Consider the following 26,819-nt stretch of genomic DNA (forward strand, 5'->3'; position numbering starts at 1 on the left):
GAATTCGGGAACGTTGGCAGTCTATTTGTTGTTGCATTGCTGCAACATAACATTTACTTCAGCGTGCGTATAGTACTTGTAAAAAGTGTGCACGATAGAGGAAATTGTTTACAACGAGAAAAAAAATTACATAATAAATAAAATTAAAAACAGAAATGTTTATTCCCAAGCTGCAATTAGTTTTGCAGACAAGGCCGAAGACTCTCATGAATCTGACGACTGGCGAATCACACAATAAAGAAAGTGTCTTGTTGTGGTTGTAGTAAAAAGAATTGCCATTGCGTATGTCTTGGTCCAAGTTCGCTACAATACCATAACTGATCACCGTCATGACCAAGTGATCAGGATAGACAAAAAACAACCCTTGGTTGTCAGATTCTTATGAAATATGCACGGAGCTTGCAACATTATGTTCCCTTTGAATATACAAGTCAGTGATTGTTCTTTTATTTTGATTCTAAAACTCTATCTTTTGTGTGAGGAACTTTTTCTAAAATGTAAGTCGTTACAAATACGTACTACATGTAGTTGGTTTTCCAAAAGAGTACAAAACAACGTCATTCCCTATGTGTTGCACGTGTGTCCCATAATGTAAAGTAAAATAAACGTTAACAATGTTTTATTTGTTTTATTTTGAACGTGTGTGTGTGTGTGTGTGTGTGTGTGTGTGTGCGTGCGTGCGTGCGTGTGTGTGTGTGTGTGTGTGTGTGTGAGTGTGTGTGTGTGTGTTTGTGTGATACAGAGAGAGTGCGGGTAAGGGTGCATTTGTGTGCACGCGAGCGCGTGTTTGTGTGTGTGTGTGTGTGTGTGTGTGTGTGTGTGTGTGTGCGTGCGCGCGTGTGTGTGTATATATGTGTGTATGTATGTGTGTGTGTGTGTGCGTGCGAGTGTGTGTGCGTGCGTGCGTGCGAGTGTGTGAGTGTGTGTGTGTGTGTGTGTGTGTTTGTGTGATACAGAGAGAGTGTGGGTAAGGGTGCATTTGCGTGCACGCGAGCGCGTGTGTGTGTGTGTGTGTGTGTGAGTGTGTGCGTGCGCGTGTGTGTGTATGTATGTATGTGTGTGTAGGTATATGTGTGTCTGTGTGTGTGCGAGTGTGTGTGCGTGCGTGCGAGTGTGTATGTGTGTGTGTGTGTGTGTTTGTCTTTTGGCAAGCGTGCTGATGTGTGAGAGTTATCATTTAGTCGGTCTAAAGGCACCTTATCCAGGGAGCAGAAAAATGTTCGAACTCAATTACAAAACAGTAATAGCCGAGCTTATTTCTCCTAGTGACAGTATGGTAGGTAACTAAGGTACAACCTTGCTAAAAATACATACATGCAAAATAAGCAAACATGTATGTACGGATAAAGGTAATTATACAAGCTCACGACATTCGCCAGTCCAGTGTTGTATTTCAAAAAGCAATACCTTACGATTGATTATATCCTCTCCTTTCACCAGACATCGATCTATGTAACGTATGCGTCGACACTTGATGTCAGCGCTTTAAAAAGGACAAAGACCGCCCTGCTCGCATTCCTATCAATCTACTCATGATCTGCTCACGTTTTCATGCCAGCTTCCATTGTGAGTCAGCATAAAGAAGTCGATAACACCCGCCACAAACACACTGCATTGGCATGTAGTGCCAGTCTAGTTTGTGCCAGTACTGTACTGTGACTGCATTGCATTTCATGCTTATGTACAGTATTTATTCTGTCTATGGAGGTATAAAGATGGTAATGGACTCTTGACGTTGTGTTCTCGCTACTTTCTTTTCAATTGCCTTGGACAGAAGAAAAGCGCAGCTGTGCTTGAACGTTCTGAGCCATATGGCCTATCAAACTTTCGCGCTGAATACACACAGACTGTAGCATTCCTTTCTTCAACTAAAGCAATGGCGACCTCGGTCAACAACGAGAACAACTACACGTGTCCACTATGCGGGGACTTCTACGTGGAGCCTAAACTTCTGCCCTGTGCTCATCGTGTGTGTAGAGATTGTCTGAACGATAAAACTCGGACGACCAAGTGTCCGATCTGTGTTGTTCCGATTTTTAATTGTGGGGACCAAACGGATACACCAAATGTTGACAGTCTTCCAACCGACATTTGTTTTGAGGCAATCGTCAAAAGTGCGAAAATACTAAACAAGCAAAGCTGCGAATATCGTCAAGACAACAACGCGGCTGTCTCTGTGTGCTATGACTGTGACGCAAAGATGTGTGCTGGTTGTCTGAAGGATCATGGGGATACAAAAAGTACCCGCCATCATCCGGTGGAATGTCTGTCCAAGACAACACCAGAGAAACATGCGCGAAGCCAACACGTCTTTTGTAAGGTTCACAAGCACCTGAAGTGCGAAAGGTACTGTGGTGTCCACAACACTCCAATCTGCGACACATGCGCTTTTGAAAACCATCATGGCTGCCGCAAGGATATAAAAACTCTTGAAAACAAGGTAAAAGAGTCTAAAACAGCTTTAGATGAACTAGAACAAGATCTTAATTCAACTGGAGAAAAATTGAATCTCGCGATCAAGAAACTCGACAATGACATCAAACAGATCGAAAGCGCTGCAAAAGACTCTCTCGCAGATATCGACCACAAACTGGATTCTCTCAAAAAAGCGGTGGACGACTGCATTAGACGACTTAAAACCCAGGCACAAACCCCGTTCTCGCATCACAGGAAGAAAAAGGAAGGGGAAAAGCAAACCTTGTCACAACGGTACAGTATTCTGAAGTCAAATCTGGATGTTATCACGCAGGCCAAAGAAAACGTTCTAAAGGAAGCTCCAGATGCCGTACGTCTCATGCTTCTGAAACAGATTCAGAGCTTGAATGTTGGCACGGCGCTGGATAACAACGACGAGGACGTGCCAGTTACGAGGGTTTTGATAGATCCTGCACGGGTACAGCATGTTGTGCACTCGATTGACGAACTAGTCACAGAACCGAGATTACGGACCAAAGATGCCTTTACGCAAACTGATCAAAATGAAAGATGTGTCTCTACACAGACACCGGTTCTGGTTTTCGTTGATTCGGTAAGTTAGCCATGCAGGAGGGTTTTCTGTTGTTTTTTGTTGACATTTTAACTTCACTTTGGTTTTATTTCATTGAGTGTTTAGTTTTTCTGTAGTTCGGCTGTTTTGGTATGATTTGTTTTCTTCGGGGATTTATTTCAAAGGATAGTATAGACGTTGCGGGGAAGACGGGACCGACAACGATGACTGAACCGAGACAGGTGTGTTGTCGTTCGGCGTCATCGCGCGTACTGACACAAGTAGCGTTTGCGGGGAGAACGAGCGCCAGTGGCCAAACGAAGAAAACTCCTGGACGCCCGAACGAAGGGTTTTGATACGACTTGTAGAGGCGAAGCCCCTCGGGGCATGTTTTGGGTGGTGGGGAACACGTGACGCATGTCAGTGATATGAATTATTCGTCTTGCACCTGGGTCTTCCAGGACTGTGACAGAGAAGAAAGTACCATCCAAACATCTCAAGTTAAGAATAAAACGACTATTTTATTCATGCGTTCGGCCCGGACTTGAAAAACACAAAATTTCGCCTTTGCAGGCGTTGTTTCAGCACGCGTCCCGGACCGCTGCGAGGAAAAGTGACGTCACTCTAGTCTTGGTTTATTACTCAGGACGCGTCCGTCTTCTGCGCAAACAGTTTATCGCGGCTTCATTGAGAAGACTTGTGAGCATCTGAGATGGTACCCGACCAAAACAAACCACGCCAAAAAAGTCCACGCCTATCAAAGATTTTTTCTTTTTACATTTAGTCAAGTTTTGACTAAATGTTTTAACATAGAGGGGGGAATCGAGACGAGGGTCGTGGTGTATGTGTGTGTGTGTGTGTGTGTGTGTGTCTGTCTGTGTGTGTGTGTAGAGCGATTCAGACTAAACTACTGGGCCGATCTTTATGAAATTTGACATGAGAGTTCCTGGGTATGATATCCCCGGACGTTTTTTTCTTTTTTTCGATAAATACCTTTGATGACGTCATATCCGGTTTTTTGTAAAAGTTGAGGCGGCACTGTCACACCCTCATTTTTCAATCAAATTGATTGAAATTTTGGCAAAGCAATCTTCGACGAAGCCCGGGGTTTGGTATTGCATTTCAGCTTGGTGGCTTAAAAACTAATGAGTGAGTTTGGTCATTAAAAATCGGAAACTTGTAATTTCATCTTATTCTTCGTCATTTTCTGATTCCAAAAACATATACATATGTTATATTTGGATTAAAAACAAGCTCTGAAAATTAAAAATATAAAAATTATGATCAAAATTAAATTTCCGAAATCGTTTTAAAAACTATTTCATCTTATTCCTTGTCGGTTCCTGATTCCAAAAACATATAGATATGATATGTTTGGATTAAAAACACGCTCAGAAAGTTAAAACGAAGAGAGGTACAGTAAAGCGTGCTATGAAGCACTAACTACACAGCGCAATCGCTACCGTGCCAAACAGGCTCGTCACTTTCACTGCCTTTTGCACTAGCGGCGGACTACGTTCAGTTTCATTCTGTGAGTTCCAGAGCTTGACTAAATGTAATAATTTCGCCTTACGCGACTTGTTTTTTCTTCAAAAGCTATTTGCAAAATGAACAATCTATATGTCCATAACACATACTTCGATTAAAGTGAACTCGACTTAACAGCAAAGACCAATTTCTATGTTCCGTTTTTGCGACGACGACAAATTGCTCCATTTTCCAGCGGGAACGGCTCGCAAAGGGCCCCGTCCCGACTGTGTGAGAGGGAAAAAAGAAGGTCACCGTCACTTGTCGTCGTGCTGAGTTGTCGGGCGTCTTCCCCGCAACGTCCCTAGTATGTCAAAACACAACCATCACGGCCTTTTTGTTATTGTTGCATATTGCTGCTGTGCTAGCAACTTGTATGTTTTTGCTCTTTTTTCCCAGCTGGTGCCATTCTGCTTCCAAGGAGTTTGCACAAAGTTGGATCCATGCACAGGTGCATTCAAAGAAAGTACGACACAGACACAACATGTAACTATTGGATTCGTTTGTGTTTTTGATAATTAAACTGCTGCTGTTGCCCATCTTCCTCCTCTTGCTCCTCCTCGTCCTACTACTCTAACTACTACTTCTGCTAGTAATTGCTACTGCTGCCACATTGTACCCCCCTCCCACCCCAATCCGAACTATAATCGAACTCCTTTTGACCAATGTAGTCGTCCTCCCACTCGTCCTGATCTCACTCTTGGTACTACATGCACTTCTTCTACTGCTGCTACTATTACTCCCAAGATTAATATCACTACTGTCGCTCCTCTAATACATTCCCCTTTTTCCCAAGCTAATTCTACTGCTACCACAGCTGTTCTTACTTCGCCCTCTCTTACTTCTGCTACTTCTCTCCTACTGCTGCTCCTTTTCCTCCTCTCACGACTACAGCTACTTCTTCCTGCTCTTCTGCTTCTATTGCGAAGATAATGTTCTTGTGTGTGAAATAATCCAAAGAACAAACAGACGAAAAAACAAACTTTGAATCTTTTCAGGGCCAGATGACCAATATCAAAAGCAAAACTATAACGGAAACACAATCTCAGCGAGAACGTTCTCGACAGACTGCCGATGAATCTGAACTGCAAGCAGCTTCCAGAAACACTAACGTATCCCAAGGCACGAGAACAACGGATGTGCCCGTTTCATCATCAAGCGTATTGGATCACAGTAAGCCAGTTCCGCTTTCAAGAACACAGCAGGAAAGGACCACTGGACTGAAAATGTCATATAGGAGGGAGGACTCCGAGGAAACAAGACCTAAAGTTCCAAATACAGATTATTTGAGCCCACGCTGGCTTAATGCAGATGTCCAAGATACAGGTCACACCAACTGTAACTCTCGTCGGCTAGCGCAGGTAATTTAGATACTTACTTCGTCGTTGTTTCAATCTTACGCCAGGGCTTAGAGAATAGACGATGTTCGGAAATAACTATGTTGGGTTTGTATGCGATGTAAAAGAATTAATACTTTGCTCTTATTGAAACAAACTTTCCCACGGGGCAGTATAGGCCAGTCAATAGTGATCGTGGGTGTGTCTCAAACACGTGGACAAGGAGCACGTGTATAAAGCTTGCCTTACTACAGGCAAGAGTATTCACTTTTTCAAAACCCATACAAGCTCGACAGAGTTGTGTCCGGAATGCGTCATTTTACGTCAGGTGTGTGTGTGTGTGTGTGTGTGTGTGTGTGTGTGTGTGTGTGTGTGTGTGTGTGTGTGTGTGTGTGTGTGTGTGTGTGTGTTCGCGATGTACGGCCAAAGTTCTCGATGGATCTGCTTCAAATTTGGTGGGCATATTCAGGTAGACCCCGGACACAACCTGGTCGATGAGAATTTTCAACACGTGCTCTCAGCGCGCAGCGCTGAACCGATTTTGGTTTTTCTGTAGATCCATTCCTAGTAACTCTTCCTTATCTTCTCCGGTGTTTTGTGCGTTTATCTCCCTTCCTTCGCGAGGCGTCAATCCATATTCCCGTTACTATTTTTAGAAGGTCACTGTCCACAACGCTTTCATCCCGGCGAAGCCGGGTATTCCTCTACTTCTTCCCGGCGAAGCCGGGTATCATTCGGCTCTACTTCTTTCCGGCGAAGTCGGGTACCCGGCGAAGCGTGTATTCATTCTAGTATCTATATATATATATACGACTTGTGTGTGTGTGTGTGTGTGTGTGTGTGTGTGTGTGTGTGTGTGTGTGTGTGTGTGTGTGTGTGTGTGTGTGTGTGTGTGTGTGTGTTTGCGATGCACGGCCAAAATTCTCGATGGATCTGCTTCAAATTTGGTGGGCATATTCAGGTAGACCCCGGACACAACCTGGGCGATGAGAATTTTCAACACGTGCTCTCAGCGTGCAGCGCTGAACCAATTTTGGACTTTCTGTTCTTCTTCCCAAATCCATTCCCAGTAACTCTTCCTTGTCTTCTCCAGTGTTTTGCGTTTATCTCCCTTCCTTTGTGTGGCGTCAATCCATATTCCCGTTACTATTTTTGGAAGGTCACTGTCCAAAACGCTTTCATCCCGGCGAAGCCGGATATTCCCGTTACTATTTTTAGAAGGTCACTGTCCACAACGCTTTCATCCCGGCAAAGCCGGGTATTCCTCTACTTCTTCCCGGTGAAGCCGGGTATTCGGCTCTACTTCTTTCCCGTCCCGGCGAAGCCGGTACCCGGCGAAGCGGGAAATCATCTAGTATACTATATATGAGCACAAACACTCCTGAGAAATAGGTAACTAGCCAGTGTATATAAAAACTAGAGGAATACCCGGCTTCGCCGGGGTGAATCGCGAGACAGAGACAGACAGCGTGGCGGTTCATCACAATCACCTCTGCAGGCGATTGAGAATTTTAGAGCTTATTTCTTAGCCCTATAATTATTATCTGTTGTGGCTTCTCAAATGCCTGAACATACAGACAGATGATAATGATAAAATCGTTTATTTAACGTCACTCTGTAAAAACATTGGCGACATTTGTCTTAGATTAAGAACACACACAGGCACGCACACAAACTTTCACCACCCTCCCGCCCCCCGCACACTCTCGCTCATCTAATTAAAAATGGTGTTAAGAGATACTTGGATATTAAATGGTATTTTTAAAAGTTCTGATAAAAGCCGCTAGACCCCATCACAAACAGAACTCTACAATCCACAGGTTTTTGCCCACACACACACACACACAAACACACACACAGAGAAGCCGTATATATATATATATATGTATATCTATATCTATAAATATATAGAGATAGGTGAGAGTGTATTTTTCGCGTGGCTATAAATTGATTCGACCTTTTCACTTTGACAGTAAGAACAACTTACGGGTGCAAGGGAAGCGTTCTGGACAGCGCAGTGACATTCTAAAAATAGTTACTCAGAAACGGGAATTTGAGGTGAACGGCGCGAGACAGAGACAGACAGCGTGGCGGTTCATCACAATCACCTTTGAAGGCGAAGTCCTGTCAAACGGGATTGATAATTTTAGAGCTTATTTCTTAACCCTATAATTATTATCTGCTGTGGCTTCTCACATGCCAGAACATACAGACAGACAAAAGCCGCTAGACCACATCACAAACAGAACTCTACAATACACAGGTTTTTGCCCACACACACACACAAACACACACACACAGAGAAGCCGTATATATATATATGCATATCTGTATCTATAAATATATAGAGATAGGTGAGAGTGTATTTTTCGCGTGGTTATAAATTGATTCGACCTTTTCACTTTGACAGTAAGAACAACTTACGGGTGCAAGGGAAGCGTTGTGGACAGCGCAGTGGACAGCGCAGTGACATTCTAAAAATAGTAATAGTAATAGTAAGTTACAAACGGGAAAGCCACACGAAGGAAGGGAGATAAACGCCAAACACTGGAGAAGATAAGGAAGAGTTACTTATAATGGTGAAATGAACACAAAAACCCAAATCAGTTCAGCGCTGCGCGCTGAGAGCACGTGTTGAAATATCTCATCGATGATATTGTGTCCGGGGTGTAGCTGAATACGGTGTCCAAATTTGAAAAAGATCCACCGAGAACTTTGGCGTTGTGATGTGGTGTAGCGGCTATGGTGTGTCGGTATGGGGGCCCGGGTAGCTGAGGTGGAACCAAAATAGCTGAGGTGGAACCAAAATCGGTTCAGCGCTGCGCGCTGAGAGCACGTGTTGAAATATCTCATCGATGAGGTTGTGTCCGGGGTCTCTCTGAATAAGCCCACCAAATTTGAAGCAGATCCATCGAGAACTTTGGCCGTGCATCGCGCACAGACAGACACACACACAGACACACAGACACTAGTCGTATATATATATAGATAGATAGGCAGACAGATAGATTGACAGACATATAGGTGAGCACAGACACACACACACACACACCCACACACACATATAAACACACACACACACTGCGTGCACGCACAAATACACACACACACTGCGCGCACGCACAAATACACACACACACACACACACACACACACACACACACACACACACACACACACACTCTCTCTTCCTCTCTCTCTCTCTCTCTCTCTCTCTCTCTCTCTCTCTCTCTCTCTCTCTCTCTCTCTCTCTCTCTCTCTCTCTCTCTCTCTCTCTCTCTGACAGTCTCTCACTAACCCGTCTTTGAATTCGTCATTCTAGTCCTGTGTTTGCTCATCGTACAACTTCGCCAAGAAGGCTGGCAGTTCGGTGGTTCTTTCCGAGGACAGACGTACAGCAACATTCCACGGAAAGGCAAGGGGAGGAGGCCTCGTCCTTGCTGAAGGTCCCATGAGGAACCTCTGGCTATATCAGGCAAGCAGTGTGATTTTGTTTTTAAAGGCACAGTAAGCCTCCCGTAAACCATCACAGATACTGTCAGGTTTTTATACACAGTACAAACACCCTTTCATTTGAACGCTCACCAAACGGGAACATCCTAGGTGCCCTCCGTAAAGAGCGAGAAATGTTCAAAGAATTTATGTTTGCGTGGTTTATCTTACCCCTGAGCCATCGTGAACCCGTGTGATCAAGTTTCCCTTTTTCACAATGTAGTCGTCAGTTAATAATTTGAATGCGACTCGCAGTGAGCTTATCTGCAATAGCACGTTATTAAGAACCTCTGACTATGCACGAAACAAACGGCTGTGGTTCACAAGAACTCTAGCGATGGCTTTTGACTGTTCAGAGGAACTGGCGATGCCTATAAACCGTCGTCTGCTACGAGAACCACGACCTTGTGTGACCCTGCTTCAGGGCTTTTCTTTTTTCAAACTTTCAAAACTTCGAATTGTACTGATCTTGTCTTGATGAAAAAAGAATTATTTTATGATTTAAGAGTGTTTGTGTAACAAGCTGTCAATTTATTATTTATATTTTAAAAGTTAGGTCTAGCGCCAAAACGCACCACGGTCCGATTGTCTCTGACACTCTCTCCGCAAAATTAATTCTTTGAAAATTGCTCGCTCTTTACGTAGGACACCTAGGATGTTCCCGTTTGGTGAGCGTTCAAATGGAAGGGTGTTTGTACTGTGTGTAAAAGCCTGACAGTATCTGTGATGGTTTACGGGAGGCTTACTGTGCCTTTAAGAAAGAAGCATAATTTTTCTCCGTAAAATTAATGACCCATTATTCAAGCTGAATTAACCTCTGCAAGAAAACATATCTCGAACAACAACAACAACAACAAGAAGCTTACAAACAAAACAAAACCACACACAAAACAGGAAGATGACATTTACAGTATTAAAAAGAAAGTGACACACAAATAAATGATCAAACAAACTACACGAAACAAGCAAACGAATTCTTTGGTCAGATGCGTGAAGAATTGACATAAGCAGAAACCGGAACAATTCATTCAAAACTTGCCGAAAATTAACACAGGCTGAAATACCAAATACAACTCGACAGCTGTTGCGTACCAGTTAAAATAAGTAAACAGCTTGTCAAGCAAATTATATTTTATTCAGCTATCAAATCTGTATTGTACGCAGGTGAAACTAGACAGGGTCCCCTGTGGTCCCTGCAACATGTCGGTTGGTGTCATTCTCACTGACCAGGTTGACAGCCTGGTTATTCCTGCCGGAGTGACCTTCTGGGGGCACGCTGTCACTGTCTCTTCGACCCTAGTCTGCACGGTAAGGAAGACAAGTGCTAACAAAAACTTGATTCCATGAATATGTAAACAAGAGGCGAAGCCATCAAGGCTCACGTAAGAAATCGACAAACAGTAACACACACACACACACACACACACACACACACACACACACACACACACACACACACACACACACACACACACACAGTGACACACAGAAAGAGCATAGGTGAAACTGTGCAAGAAAGCGAGACACTAGATCTAATCTGTCTGTCTGCATGTAGCCTACTTACAGGGACACGACTGCCAACTAGTCTCGGCCCGCTCAAAATAATAATGACCGAGACTTTCAGTACTTCCTTCGCGTGACGTCTAACCCTCTTACGTCATAATGTGACGTCAATGTAATGTGACGTCTTCAAATGTTAGAGTTTCTACCACAGACATACACACGCACGCACGCACGCACGCACATACGCACGCACGCACAGACAGACAAAGTTACGATCGCATAGGCTACACTTACGTGAGCCAATAAAAGTAGTCAATTTGTATTGGGTAGGGTAGGACTGGGTGTGAGTCGGGGATTCAAACAGAGTTGCCAACGGTTACGCTTTCAGCGTAGCATGCTACGTTTTAAAACAAATTGCTACGCTGTTACGCCAAGCTTAGAATTGCTGCGCTTAAACTATGACAGGCATGCAACCGTTCCCTCTTACTTGTGAGTCCTGGTACATTCTGATAATCATCGGTCCACGCTCTCGCTCAGTGTCTCTCTGACAGGATGGATCATTACTACGCGGAGAAGCGGAGCTAAAAGCCGAAATCTATCAAAACAAGAATACGGAGTTATCTCCCATATGTTTTTCGCTAATGTTTCTGAGAAAAGACGAAAGTGATTGCAGAATGGCCGATTCTTCCATCTCTCGACGAACAGATTCTCCACTGAGAGACTCAACCATTTCATCAAGCTGTTCATTTGTCCACCCCTTTGCCTACAACCGTATAATTATGGCTGGACTCGGTCTTTTCATTGTCACAAAAGACACATCTACTTTTAACCGGTGTCCGCTCCGTAGCCATTTTGATATGATCACGTGACAAAGTTGATTATCACGTGACACTTTTGCCATATTTAGAGTTGTTTGCACAGTAAATACATCCGCGAAAGATAGCGCGCTTGAAACTATCTTACATAACAATTCCTTTGTAATCTAACAATTACACAACACCATGAAAAATCATTATCGACGATCGCGAATCTGCTTATATTAATAACACTTTACGAAAAGCTCGTAATTAGTACAAAAAATATCGATTTCTTCTCCAGAGGGAGAAAACAAAGGCATCCTGTCAGGGATAAATGAGACCCGAAGGGAAGGAACTCATTTTACCTGAGTTCAGAATGAGTCCTGGTACTCATTTCGGGTACTACTTGACTCCGAAAACCCCGAAAACTTCCGGAAAACCTTAAAACCCCCATCTAAAATGACTAAATCTAACTTCAAATTGAAGTTTTTGACATGTCTATTAGAATTTAGGCCTGATTCATGCTATTTTCACCCTTATTTTTGTGTTTAGATCCGGATTTTCGACTAAGTCGATGCATCGACGCCCATCGATTTTAATGCAATGGAGGTAACTCTTGTTACTCGAAAGCACAAGTATTGATGACGTCATGTGATTCGTGCTTCCGCTCCTTCGTACAATTCTCGCACAAACACGAAAATAAAGCCATGAACGGTGAAAGTTGCAGGTATAAGTTATGATTTCAAACAAATATGTAACAAAACACGATCTAAGGACGAATTTTCTTATTTTCTGGTGAGGTTTTCGGGGTATTTTCTGAGGTTTTCGGTTGTTTTTGTTGTTGTTGAGATAAGTAGTACCGCCCATTTCTGCTTCTTATTCCGTGTAGCGTTCAGAATATGGGTCAAGAACCATTATCTACACTGCAAAGTAGCACTGTAGACACTCTCTAGTGGGCATTTTTATGTTCCTGTTTTCTAAATAAACTGTTAAAAGATGTAGGCCTACATGCTCTTGCGCAATATATCAAAAATGCAGATGTCCGACTACATTTTAGACAATGCTACACTTTAACACCATTTGCTACGCTGAAAATGTCCCCCAACAAATCTAAACTGTTATGCTTGAGGCTTCACAAGGGTTGGCAGATCTGTTCAAAGCATCAAGTCATATGACTAAGATTCAGGGAAGTACCGCTTTTGAAGACTGAAGAAAAAAAGCAAGTACCTTGAATAGTGTGTTTTTTGGTTGTTGCCATTGATCTTTCTTTTGTGTGTGAGTCATACTTTAGACTTCAATAATCCATACATGAAATTGCATAAGTGACTGTATTTAACTTGTAGACTCTTTTTTAAACGCTCTGAACATGTCACTGCTTTTGGCCTTGTATACATCACAGTCCTATTCTAAGATAAGTCCCAGCATCAGTGTTTTTTGTGTGTCTGGTGTGTCTCTTTTTTTTGCCACTTTAAAGGCTGAAAGATCGATGTTAACGTGATTTTTACTTTTTCTTTTTAATGAAACGTTTCAAACATTTAACCAATCTTGGTTTTCTTCCTGTACGAAAGTACGTACATACATTGCATGTGTATTTCAACTTGGACACGTATTGTACATCAGCAGGCTCGCTGTTTACCAAAGAAACTGACACATTTCTGCTGAATTGACTTTGCAACGCATATGATCGGCAATTGTGACATTTCATTTCCCAATGATACTGCTCATGGGATTTTTATCTGAGGAGCAGAAATGTCAGATTTTAAAACGTCACAATAATTTGATTAAATCACACTCCTTCTCGAGAAACCGTTTGACTCACCTTCTCAGATCTGGTCAGACTATAACACGAGATAAGACAATCACCTTCTCTTGGTCATATACCATAAAATCGACACCCTGCTGTGGTGAGTTGGGTTTTTAAACATAGATTTATTTATTGAAAGCGCGACTTGTGGTTATTACGAGAAGAAAACAAACCTAAACAAATCGTTTATTTGATAGATAATTTCAATGATCGCTCTTTATTTTATGTATTTCTAAAAAGTGAATAATTGAGTCAAGCAAACTTATTTGATCTTAACCCCAGACCAAGTCGCTTGTGGGCAAGGCCCTTGGCTCATTGAAGAAAGAGGATACGGTTGGCGTTCTGATGGACCACGGAGGCTGCCTTCATCTATTTGTCAACGGGGTGGATCAGGGTATTGCTGCACAAGGTCTCCTGAATAAAACGTGTTTTGCCTTCTTTGAGCTGGCTTTCCATAACGGATGCAACCAGGTGGGTTTAGAGAGAGAGAGAGAGAGAGAGAGAGAGAGAGAGAGACAGAGACAGAGACAGAGACAGAGACAGACAGGCAGACAGACAGACAGACAGACACATAGACAGACGGAGACAGACAGACAGACAGACAGACAGACAGACAGACAGACAGAGAGAGAGAGAGAGAGACCAAGAGAGAAGAAGTGAGAGCTAGAGGTATTAAACAAAGTAAGTGAACAAAGTTGAGTTTAGATAGGATTTGTGGTGATCGCATCTGATCACTAACGTTCGTCGTGGCAACAACCTTTTTTCTCGACATATCTAACTTTTATAAGCTAATTTCCATTAGCATGAAACTGAGGTTTTTACAATGAGTACCTTTTGACTAAATCGACTGTTCTATCCACACAAAAAACCAACGTAAAATAAAAAATAAAACACAAAAAAAATAAAAAATAAAAAATAAAACAATGAATAAACAATTTTTTTTTAAAAACAACGCATTAGAAAAGGAATGATATTAAAATTGTAGAATTGTCAAAAAGTTAAAGGATAAATGACATACCAGAATCAATCAAAAGGGTCTGTGCTATACAGTGTGCTAAATAAAAAAAATAAAAAAAAATAAATCCCTGCGCTTAGAACTGTACCCACGGAATACGCGCGATATAAGCCTCATATTGATTGATTGATACATAACCCCCTCCGGCCTCCCACCTCCTCCCCTCCCCCGCTCCCCCGGCGTATCACTTTGACAAAAAGTTGGTCTGGCTACATATAGCATCCCCAAACCTCGAAATCTTGCTGCTTAAATTAATACCTAACAGACAACAGGAAGTACGTCACTGGAAATCCCCTTTCGGGGAAAAAAAACAGTATGATAACAAAACAAAACAACGTTTTCTGGATAGATAATTGATTTCACTTTCTCCTCGTCTGTAAAAGTTACGAAGTTGTGCCTATTCTTAATTTTTGGTCGACTTTTTTTTTTATTAGTATCTCACGTTTTTGTCAGGTCGATTTTGGGGGTTCCCTTATTTGAGTGGCAGTCACGTGACCCCATGTAAAAGAAATCTTCTCTCCGAGAAGGGTGCCGGATAGCCATGATGAGTACCTTAAATGGCATAGAAAGTGTGAATGAACTGACACGGGAAGCAATGCTTTAGTTGGGGTACGAAAGTTGTCGCAATACTTGAATGCACAGGGGCGGAGCTAAGCCCGAGGGGGGGGGGGGGGGGGGGTTACAACCTGGGGTCCAGGGGTCGGTAGAGGTGGGGTACCGTGACAATGCCCTGTTGGGGGGTCTAGGGGGGCCAAGCCCCCCTGAAGCTGAAGAAATTTAGCGATCTTATAGACAATTTGTGGCTTATCCTTGATTTTAAACATGATCAACTGGTGTCAGCAGCCACTCATTATTTCTTTTAAAGTTAGTATTAAATAATGGCAATGTATCTTCCATGATATCTGCTCCCCACATCATACAGTATGGTTAGAAGAAAGACATGTCGCATAGGAGTGGCAGTTAAAACTGTACAACAATGATACTAATTAAACAATTAACACTTCCCCCGGCTTTACAGACAGAAACAACCACATAATTCACAAACAGTTTTTAAAAAAAAAAAAATTTTACAGCCTGATGCAAAATGTGTTTTGTTTATATCCGAAATATGTTTAATCCCTAACTATACATAACATGCTGCCTGCGCATACCCCTTGGTGTCCGTGATTATAAAATCGGTTGGAAAAATAGCCCATGGGTAGATGTAGTGCAACACACATGCAAAGATTTCAGTCAGGCGAGGGGAATAATCGGTAAGCGGATGGGCTATGGTAAACAGACCGTAACTCATTTTTATTTTCTTTCTCAAAACAAAATCAGTTATCGAATGAATGTTGCATACAAACATGCCATCAGAACATGTAGTGAGGGCTCAGGGGAGACAAATGTTCTCAGTCTCAAGAATATTGATGGTGTGATGAATTACTTCCCCGTAGCTCTGGGCTCCTCTCGGGTATCCTAGGCCAGACTAACAGTAATGTTGTTGTTGCTGGTCAGTTTTGTTGTTGTTGTTGTTGTGGTTGTTGCTGTTGCTTCTATCCTTACTTCTTCCCATCTTTCTTTCTTGTGTCCTCTCTCTCTCTCTCTCTCTCTCTCTCTCTCTCTCTCTCTCTCTCTCTCTCTCTCTCTCTCTCTCTCTCTCTCTCTCTCTCTCTCTCTCTCTCTTGCCTGCAAACAAATGTGCACGTTTGAAGTGAGAATTCAATATGAAATAAATCCTAAACCACCTACTACCCCTGCCCCCACCTGCAAAGACACAAGTAGGGACGGGGACAAACTCTCCTAGACTCATTACTCTCCCAGACTCATTACTCTACTCCACTCTTTCACAACTAAACACATCAACTCCATTTCAAACGGTTTTCAATGTTAATACAATGTAAATAGCGGGCAACTGTTTATGTTTGATTTCAGATTTCCACTCTACCTATTTACGTTTACAAAGAAGCTGGCCGATGATCAACGACGACCAAACAATGTGATCCTTCTAGGTGTTTTGATCACACACACACACACACACACACACACACACACACACACACACACACACACACACACACACACACACACACACACACACACACACACACACACACACACACACACGATGTACCAACTAGTTCGGTTTGCCGAACCTTGCTGGCGTTTTTGTTTTGATTGAATGTGTACATAACTGAGAATAAATTCCTAACCTTCGCACTGTGTGTGTGTGTGTGGGGGGTGGGTGTGTTATGTTGTGTGTGTCTGTGCGCGCGCGCGCGTGTGTGTGTGTGTGTGTGTGTGTGTGTGTGTGTGTGTGTGTGTGAGTGTTAGTATGTGGTAGTGTGTGTGTGTATTTGTGTGTGTGTGTATGTGCGTTTTGGAATGTGGTAGTGTGTGTGCGTGCGTGCGTGCGTGTATGTGTGTGTGCGCACAAAAAAAAAGCATTACCCAATTTGCGTTGGCTGTCAGTTTTTCTTTCCCTTTTTTTTTGCACAAGTGAAATGAAAAGAAATGAGTTCCATGAACGCACTAACAAATGCAGGTAAAAACAAATCACTCATGTAATCATTCATTCATTTCCATCAAGTGAATGATGAATGGTGTACACCGAAACAGTTCAAAAACATACATGTATACGTATTCAAATTAACTCAGAGCTCTACGAGTTGTGCACACTAACAACATACAGTAAGCTAACCAACTTGTTTCAAACTTCATTGACTCGTTTCGAAATATCCTGTTTGACTGGTTTGTCTACATAGTCGGGATCAAAGAGACGCGAAGACGACTACACTGTAGCCATGCAGAAAGCTTGGAGCGGTGACATTTCCATGCAAACGAAATCAAGTGTCGTGGTGGCCAGACGGTGTCTACACACACCAGTGACTGGCTGTGAGCTGATTTGCAACTTTATTGGTGTTTGCTACCACCCCATTTCAGGATCGGAAATAGGAATAGGTGCGGGAAGGTACTAGTAGAGAAGCGCGCCCCCTCGCTGCCCCCTCCCCATTCGCTTTTCAAACATGCAAGCACACACACATACACGTATGTTCGCGCGCAAAACACACACACACACACACACACACACACACACACACACACACACACACACCTAAAATATAAACAGTCGTTGTGTAAACTAAGAATAAGTGACCACGACCTGAACATTGAAACTGGATGATACAGCAATACACCTTGGGAAAATAGATTATGTGAAACATGTGGAGTAACAGAAGATGAAATACATTTTCTAGATAACTGCATAGAAAACAACCAATTACGAAAATCTGTCATGAGTAAAATTAATCGACCTATATTTTCATATGATGTACCAAGTCAACTTTTGCAAGTAGACAATGTACAAACTAAACTGGGAGAATTTGTATATAATTGCTTCCAAAAAAAGACATAATGAAATCAGTTGGTTATTTTATGTTCCCGTGTCTTATAAACACTACGTTTCATGACAATAAAGTTTATTCGTATTCGTATTCACACACACACACACACACACACACACACACACACACACACGCACGCACGCACGCACGCGCGCGCACGCACGCACGCACACACATACACACACACACACACACACACACACACACACACACACACAAACATACAAGCGTTTGGATTTTCTGACAAAATGTAAAGAAGCCATGCACATTTAAAGCAGAGTGTTAATGACAACGTCCTTCCCGTGTAAACGATCACGTACAACATCACACATCTGTTCAGGCTTTTACAGGGAACAGGAGCACACTTCCTCTTGGTTACATCCCACAAGTCGGCAGCAGCCTGTACGATTCCAGAATGGTATCTTTCTACCTAATTCGTATTCCAAAAATAACTCGGTTGCTTTTGTATGGGTTGTGAAAGAGTTGTTTCTCCCTGAAACATTGAGGCAAGTTTTCCCACGTGACATTATAATAGGCCAATCATTAGCTAGCGAGACGTCTGTTGACACAAGTGGTCGCCATAAACACATGTCTTTTAGCAACGGTGTCAGCACAAAATTCCAACGGTGCACAGAAAACTGTCAGGCTCTGAATCTGCAATACAGTTGAACCCCCCTATCACCCCCCCCCCCCCCCGTACCGATTTGAAGACATTCCCCCTTTTAAGACACTGCTCTTTCACATTTTCTGTTCATGGCCTCTCTAAATGACCTCTCTATATAATTTCCTCCTTTATCAAGACCTAATTTCTCTGATGTTGCGGGGTCTTAAAACGTGTGTTCCACTGTATGTGCCCACGTGGATGGACGATCTTATCCAACATGTCAAAGCGTGGACGAACATATTTATTTATTTATTATTTATTAAGGAGATTTCTATAGCGCATAACTAAAAGCACTATATTGTGTTGTACACAACGATATGCACGGGAAGGAACGCTGTTTACGATACGTTTGACTGGAAAACTCACTCTTATTTTTTTCAAATGGTTAGATTTGAAGTAGTGTCACATATCAAGTGCGCGGAACGTACTTAGAAACTATTATCTAATAAAAACATTTTAAATAATCACTTGGCCGAAACAGAAGGTTCCAAAAGCAGAGTCTCTTCTTTATCGAACTTCCGAAACAATAGGCATAATAAAATATTTATTTAACAATCCAAAAGTGTCGGATGATTCAGATTGTGCAGAGCAAAACTTTTCTGGTACGAAGGCTATCGCGTACATACGGTTAATGACTATTCGTTACGCATGCGTATCTCACATTCCCGCATTGCGGGAAATGGCATTCAAAGCTTCCTACAAAAACTCAAAAGACTCCTCTCATCAGTTGCAGCTTGATTATCTAGACGAATTTCGTGGTATTGTACAAGCATTTTATCAGCAAAGAACATCCCTTGTAACAAATACAAAATAATGAACCAATTTTCCCAAATAGCAACAGATGCTCATTTTCCAAAAACCCAACCGCTGAAGCTAGCAGCGCGCTGGTTGTTGTAGCGGTCGCTGATGGGGAAGCGAAATGGGGGGCATCCCTGGGGACTGGAGACATCATACGGCGTCTCCCCCGCCCCTCCGTGTCGCGACGGCGTCAACACGTGCTCTTCATCTGTCGCCAGGCTAAGTCAATCTCCCCGTCGCTCAACTGACTTGATGGAGAGGTTTCAATACAAAACGCTCGGATCGACTCGACGGTCTCAATTTTTTTTAAAATTTTTAGTGTGATAGTGTGTGTGTGTGTGTGTGTGTGTGTGTGTGTGTGTGTATGTGTGTGTGCGTGTGTGTATGTGTGCGTGTGTGTATGTGTATGTGCGCATATGTGTATGTGTGTGCGTGTGCGTGCGTGTGTGTGTGTGTATGTGTGTGTGTATGTGTGTGCGTGTGCGTCCGTGAGTGTTTGTGTGTGTGTGTGTGTGTATGTGTGCGCGTGTGCGTTCGTGCGTGCGTGCGTGCGTGTGTGTGTGTGTGTGTGTATGTGTGTGTGTGTGTGTGTGTGCGTGTGCCTGCGTGTGTGTGTGTGTGTGTGTGTGTGAGTGTGTGTGTGCGCGCGCTTTTTGTTAGTTTGGCTTCCTCGATCACCGTCATATTTCACGTCATAAAAACGTCAAGTTCTGAGTTGCTAGTCTAAGCCATTCCTCACAACGCTAAGATGACTTGGTGAGTAGGTACTATAAGGAACGCGTATGTCGACTGAACGGTATCAATTCGTTTGTTCCATCTTTGGTCATTTTATGTCACGCCATAATAACGTTGAGTTCATCTGTCGCTAGGGTAAGTCATTCCTCCAACCACTGAGTCTATCTTGGCATCTGTAGCCACGTTCAAGGCCCAGGACTTCCCGTGTAAACAATTCGACTCACTGTGTATCTCACGTCTGCCCGGTCTATCACATGGAATACAGCCACGTTCAAGGCACAGGACTTCCCGTGTAAACAATTCGGCTCACTATCTCACATCTGCCCGGCCTATCACATGGAATACAGCCACGTTCACGGCACAGGACTTCCCGTGTAAACAATTCGGCTCACTATCTCACATCTGCCCGGCCTATCACATGGAATACAACCACGTTCCACTTGGATACATACCAAAATTCACCATCCCGACTGCTTGCAGCACAGAGTGAGATTTTTGTCATGAATTAATTGCCTAATAAACTGTAGTGCTAAGCTGCAATATAAATTCATCAACAATTACAGAAGCAGTTTTGATGTTGATGTTTGAAATGTGTCTAAGAGGAAGGATTGTCGTATGAGGGCCCCAAAGGGTTTAAAATCGTGATCGTGATTGGCGTTTTTTGACCTTTCTGTGACCGTGATTGCCGACATTTCCATTTCTGTGATCGTGATGGGACGGGTTTGCCCGTGATCCGTGATGACAAAAAAATCAAGTCTCGTGATCGTGATCGTCATTTGTTTTCGTGCTCGTGATGGGCATTATTGCAAAGCATTTTATTTTCAACGTACATTTTCCACAGCTGTATCACTCTATGATCCTCTATTCGTCAAGGTGTTTGTGATCGTAAAAACAAAAATTAAGGTAACTGTGATCGTGAAAACTAACATTTCCCTTCCCGTGATCGTGATGATACCCCCCCCCCCCCCCTTTGGGGCCCTCTCGTATCAATATCATGTAAAACCTGATGCAGATATGCGATCGTGAGCAGAATCGGTTGCACTGAAAGGGCTGTGCCTTTAAGTCAATTCTCTTGTCAGTATCATTTAGTAGACTTGGCGTTTGGCGTAGACTTCAAAATCGAAAGCCGAAAGTAAGAATAGTTGTTATCGTATGTAACTTGCCGACAACGGTTCTTGTGGTTCATTAATTTCTCATTTAAGATAATACAGTTTTATAATTATGTCTATGTCTACAACTGGGGCAGTCCCGAGCCAGTTCTTCCCATCCGGTTTGATAGAGAGATATAAATACAAAACGTGTAGCGACTGTCTGGACGGCGATACCAACTTGATCTAGTCTGTCGCCAGACGAAGTCACTGGGTTGACTTGAAGGAGAGGTATACCTGCGAGACACTAACTTTGCCTGGCAGCGTCAGTGTGTTTGATTTCTTTTGTCAGACATTCAATCTTCCGATTATTTTTTTTTTTTTTTTTTTTTGACCTCAGTTGTAATCTTCCGATTATTAATAATTAACAGAGAGGTATAAGTATAACTACTCTTCTTCTTTCTATTTCTGCGTTTATGGGTTAACATTTCTAAGTACACTCGTGTGTTTTTTACGTGTATGACCGTTCTTTTCCCGCGAATTAGAATTCCATACGCCATTTTGTATTTTATTAATCCATCGAACACTGATATGGATTAGAGGATCTTTTTCGTGCGCACTTGGTGTTGTGCTTGCATGAACACACGAAGGGGGATAAAGCATTAGCAAGTCTGCGCATTTGTTGACATGGGAACTCGGAAACATCTCCACCCGTAACCTATTCAGGCGCGGCCGGGATTCGAACAGTCATCCTTCCGCATGGAAGGGTGGCATCTTATCCGTCTAATCATCATTATTTTGTCTTTATCGTTGACGATCTCCACTTAGACTTTTCAATTGATCCTCGTCGCGTACTTGAATAGGAAACCTTATGGAACCCAGCGGCTGATTTCAGGAGAAAACAAACCAACCAACAACATCACAAGGAATGATGTAAACATAGGCAGACCTAAAGTGAAATTGAAACAACCTCCAACGCAGACGCTATGGAGTCGTACACACGTGCGTCCAATAGACGGACTACAGTTCTGTAGTATCATGCACCGTGTTAAAGGAACGCTACGCAATATGTTTAAGGAACATCTGGCTTTGAATAACAATGCAGTGTGTTGGGATGAGGTCGGAAGTCGATTTGCATGATGATGGCATTGTCTGTAATACCAAAGACTCTCCAAGCCACCGGCCAAAGTCTGCACGGACGAGTTTGGACTGTAGAACCGTCTGCGCAAATGCCAGGGGAGATTACCATGCGCCGACCATTGAGCTCTGACTGTTTAAAAAAGCATTGAGAAAGTTAATCAGAAAAGATGACAAATCTAGAGAAACGTGTTACAGATCGACAGCATCTTTGACGAAATAATGGATCCCAGATTCCATCGAGTTCTGGGTAAGACTAACTCTCTCCCAAATCCCGCCAAGGATATCGGCTAAGAATGCAAGGACGCAGTATCTACAGACGAGAGATACATAAATAGAGAGAGAGAGAGAGAGAGAGAGAGAGAGAGAGAGAGAGAGAGAGAGAGAGAGAGAGAGAGAGAGAGAGACTGACTGACTGACTGACTGGTCTATATTGGGACAGGTATTGGTAATACGCTGAAGATATGGTGTGATACTTTGATTCGAACAAGCCCGCTGTGGCTGTCTTCTTCGACACACCAGCATTGGGTTTGTCTCGCCAAAGTATAGAAATACGATCGTGATAATCAGAGACGAGAGATGATGCGTGCGTGTCTTCGTGTTTTCCAAGCCCTGAGACTTTCGCTGTGAACATGGTATCTTTTTCGTGCGCATGTGTGCACACGGGGGTGTTCGGACACCGAAGAGAGTCTGCACAAAGTTGACTCCGAGAAATAAATCTCTCGCCGAACGTGGGGATCGAACCCACGCTGATAGCGACCAACTGGCTACAAAGCCAGCGCGCTACCAACTGAGCTACGTCCCCGCCCGAGAGAGAGGAGGAGAGAGAGAGAGAGAGAGAGAGAGAGAGAGAGAGAGAGAGAGAGAGAGAGAGAGAGAGAGAGAGAGAGAGAGAGAGAATCCATGCAATCTCGTCCTCTGTTATGTTCAGTTTCAGACATTTTAGAACTTTTATTTCGCATGTATTGCTAAAAATAATAAACAAAGAAAGAAAGAAAGAAAGAAAGACATAAATGAATGTTTCCAAGCAATGTTTATTGTTTAAACTTCTTCTCTCTTTTTTTCAATCTGCACCACATTCTGGCTTCCCAACTGTTCAATTTCCCGTCACGTTTCGCAATGCGAACGAAAAGAAAGAAAAATGAAGAAAAACAATTTGCGACAGCTTCATATCATGTTCAAAACAATCTCATGCTTGTCATATTTTTTATTGGTTTTGCTTTACAGTTTCTATTGTTTGCATCTGCACCACCTTTTATTTTCTTTGCTTTTCAATTTCCCGTTCAAAGGGAGAACAAAATCACAAACTGGCAGTTACCACTGCTTGTCAAAAGTAAATTCATGAGCGCCGCGTGCGTGTGGCTTAGTGGTCATTAGCATACAATTTAGCTAATCTTGTCAAATCAGTCAGCGATTAACTATTGATCCACACGCAGCGCCACTGGGCCTTATGACAGAAATATATCCGGCATCTCTCGCTGCATCAGCTCCACGCAGGGGGGTGATATCGGAAAATATTCTTCGCTAGCGGGATTTGTGGGCTCCAGCGCATCTTCTTCGCGCGTGCGCAACGCGAGATTCGCCTGCCGCAAAGCGATTCCGGGTCAGGGGTCACATCGTCTTTTCTGTGCGGAATGGGAGAAGAGCTGGCAAGGGGGTGAACTCTCCATATTTCATTCAGCCAAGCAGGAAACAATCTCGTGTCGCCTGGGCCGGCCTGTGTGTGTACGTTTCACGCCGCGTGGCCGGACTTGATGAAATGAGGATTTATTTTGAAGTGGCCGCTCTCTCCCTGGACATTGTCGCAAGTCATGTCGAGAGATAGTGTCACGCGGAGCTTGCAGAGGAGATGAAGACAAATATAATTATCACTTTTTACCCTCTGTCTTATGGCAGTAGGTCTGTTGGACAATTTCAAAATCTAAAAGGACAAACCAAGAAGATGTTTTGAACGTACTTAAGAGCAGTACATGTTGGCAGCGAAACAAATTGAACGAATAGCAATGTTTAAAGCGGATATAGCATAATGAGATCAGACACCGATGCATGCACAGCGGTGACCTTACGATTGATTTTCTTCTGCTAATGTGACAAAATCACCGAGACAGACTTTTTTTCTCGAAATTCTTTTTGTCAGTTCCAGGGAGATGTGACGCAATGTTTTCCATGACGTGATGCTTCGTATTATGACGTCTTCTCTACTTTTTCTCACTTATGACGTCAGATATGTCGCTTTGGAATACAGGGTCAAAAAGAGAAGTCTTGGTTTGTTCAGTCGACGTCGTTTGTCATTTAAAGCCAGGGGCAGCAACCATTGTACTATTGTCGTCACTCTTGCAGCTGCTGATGGTGATACAATGTAGTAACAAAGACTGTGAACAACTAATAGAATGCATCCTGCTTTTTCATTCTTCGTCGATAACATGCAATATGTACACCTAGCCCAAGTTGATGACATGTAAAAAAAAGAATATCAGTCCTAGTCCCAATCTGCGACCGTGAAGGGACACAGCTCAGCTCATCAGAGGCAGGAGCTGGACTGTGGCCGAATGAAGAATCAACTTGCATTTAACAACATTGGTCTCAAAGAAGAAGATAAATGAATAAGCAAACTAGTGCAACAGCAAAACTAACCTAAAGAAATAGCCTAACATAAACTGGGTATAGAAACGGCATCTGCTTGGTGGTCGTCTACATTTTTGCTTTTTTTCAATAATCTTATGGTTAGATTTCGCTAAAAAGTTATGTCAGATGATGAATGAACCATGGGGAAAAAAGTTATAGAAAAATAATATATGTAATTTTTTTAATTTTTTGGGGGGTAGCGTGACTCACGCTTCCAATATTTTGTTTTCTGTTTGCTGAGAACATGTGCTTTGCCTAAAAATACTGACCAATCAAATTCATGTCACTATGCTTATAGCCACGCCCAAACAAGTGCAGCAACAGTTTGACACTGGAGCGCTGTCCACGCTTTTTTTTTGAACGCACGAAATGCACGGGATTTGAGAGGAGTTTTGCGCTTGGCATTTTCCAAATAAGGATATCCTACTATGAGTACTACGCTGGAATACTACAATGAATTTTCAAACGGCTACACTGGCTTCGTCTTTCCTGATCGAAAGGGGGTGTATTGTTGATATTTGTAGATAATAGACTCTGCATTTTAATGGTCAAATGGTGATTTCGGTATAAAAATGTAGACAAGGACCTTTAAATATTCACAATAATCTTGATCTTGGAACCCACCTGAGAAACACAAATTAATATCCGTCTAACGCATCTTTCAAAAGTCTTAATTAAATGTGCAATAGTGAAGGAACACTGTTCATCAGAGGCAGTGACTTCATTGTTTAGGGCAAGATATTAAATGAATACGGATAAACGGCAAGCGTAACATCTACAACACCTTCGTGCACATTGCCCCATCAGACTTTTTGGAGCGCGCGCGACGCCGTTTGGTTTGCGGTGGAGATTTGATTTTCCACCTGAGGTGAGTCGTATTTCCAGAGGCGGAAATGTTGCGATACTTGGCTGGAATAACTTCCTCACACACTGTCCAAACCAGCTTCGCGCTTGACACGCACACAGCGGGCCTGCAACAGGGAGGGGGAAGGTAAAAGAGGGAGGGGAGAGGGGTGTGTGTGTGTTGAAGGGGGAGGGCTATTAATTTTCTTTTTCTTTTTTCTTTTTTTTGGGGGAGGGGGGTATATGGTGGGTTCGATTTTAACATTGTGTATCTAATCTGTTGTCGTTGTTCTTGTCTTTGTTGATGTCGCTGTTGTTTTATTCTGTTGTTTAAAGACACAGTATTGACCAGACCGTTCGGGGGAGTTTCTGGCGAATTTTACGAATCTGATGACTCTTGGGAATCCACTGCGCATGTTAATCTGCGTGTGTGTTTGTGAAAGCCGACTTAAAGTATGTCGACAAAAGACAGCAGTAGAGTCGTGATGTAGTTTTTTTTATTCGCCATGTGCTGGATTTTGACGGCGAGCCCCGACTTGATAACTTTTTCAGATCGAAGTGATCGGCATGGTCGTCGTACAAACGTAGAGCTGTGTGACGGGGGCCATACACAAATCTACATCACGACTGTACTGCGCCCAGACCCGGCTACGCTTGTTTTGTGCAGTTCAAAATAAGCGTAGGGAGAGCGTGCAGGTTCGCGACGTAGCAGATCCCACCCAGACCAAACCACGCTCAAGGAGATCCTCCCACGTTTGGCCCACGATAAGCCACGCTCTCCGACAATTTTACAACGGAGTTAGAAGCGGCGTCTCTGTGTGACCGGGGTAATAGGTCATGCATGAATACGGAGTGGGCCTTTAAATCTGAAAGGTGTCTTCTGTAGTTTTTGTTACCTCTCATTTTTTTGGAGCCCGGCCGTCCTTTGTTGGGGTGAGCGGGGAGGGGGGGGGGGGGGGGGGGCGTGGAGGGGGATACGCACGGGCACGCGTGTTTGTGTGTCTCTGTGCGAGTGTCTGTCTCAGGCTAGCTGTCGGTATACACATTTTAGATTAAAAAGGAGGGGGAGGGGGTAAGCAAATGTT

At 43.1% G+C, this 26,819-nt stretch overlaps 1 protein-coding gene across 3 annotated transcripts; it reads left to right on the forward strand.

Moving 5' to 3' along the window:
- Positions 1-1,579: 1,579 nt before the first annotated feature.
- LOC138978023 (transcription intermediary factor 1-beta-like) lies at positions 1,580-16,651 on the forward strand. 3 transcript variants are annotated; one of them, XM_070350644.1, is made up of 7 exons: positions 1,607-3,028; positions 4,913-4,999; positions 5,512-5,874; positions 9,173-9,325; positions 10,507-10,650; positions 13,729-13,917; positions 16,376-16,651. In XM_070350644.1, exons 1-7 carry the CDS (start codon positions 1,877-1,879, stop codon positions 16,418-16,420), a joined length of 2,133 nt encoding a protein of 710 aa, XP_070206745.1. In that variant the 5' UTR covers positions 1,607-1,876; the 3' UTR covers positions 16,421-16,651. The 3 variants fall into 3 exon arrangements, with proteins under 3 accessions (XP_070206753.1, XP_070206745.1, XP_070206762.1); XM_070350661.1 differs by having other exon boundaries at positions 2,810-3,028; positions 4,913-4,979; XM_070350652.1 differs by lacking the exons at positions 9,173-9,325; positions 10,507-10,650; positions 13,729-13,917; positions 16,376-16,651 and having other exon boundaries at positions 1,580-3,028; positions 4,913-4,979; positions 5,512-5,737.
- Positions 16,652-26,819: the final 10,168 nt, after the last annotated feature.

The sequence above is a fragment of the Littorina saxatilis genome, linkage group LG1 (assembly GCF_037325665.1).
Source record: "Littorina saxatilis isolate snail1 linkage group LG1, US_GU_Lsax_2.0, whole genome shotgun sequence".
Lineage (NCBI taxonomy): Eukaryota > Metazoa > Mollusca > Gastropoda > Littorinimorpha > Littorinidae > Littorina > Littorina saxatilis.

Coding starts and splice junctions, on each gene's coding strand:
- LOC138978023 (XM_070350644.1), top strand. CDS start 1,877: ATGGCGACCTCGGTCAACAACGAGAACAACTACACGTGTCCACTATGC. Junction 5,000..5,511: donor GTACGACACAGACACAACAT/GTAACTATTGGA, acceptor GAATCTTTTCAG/GGCCAGATGACCAATATCAA. Junction 5,875..9,172: donor ACTCTCGTCGGCTAGCGCAG/GTAATTTAGATA, acceptor TCGTCATTCTAG/TCCTGTGTTTGCTCATCGTA.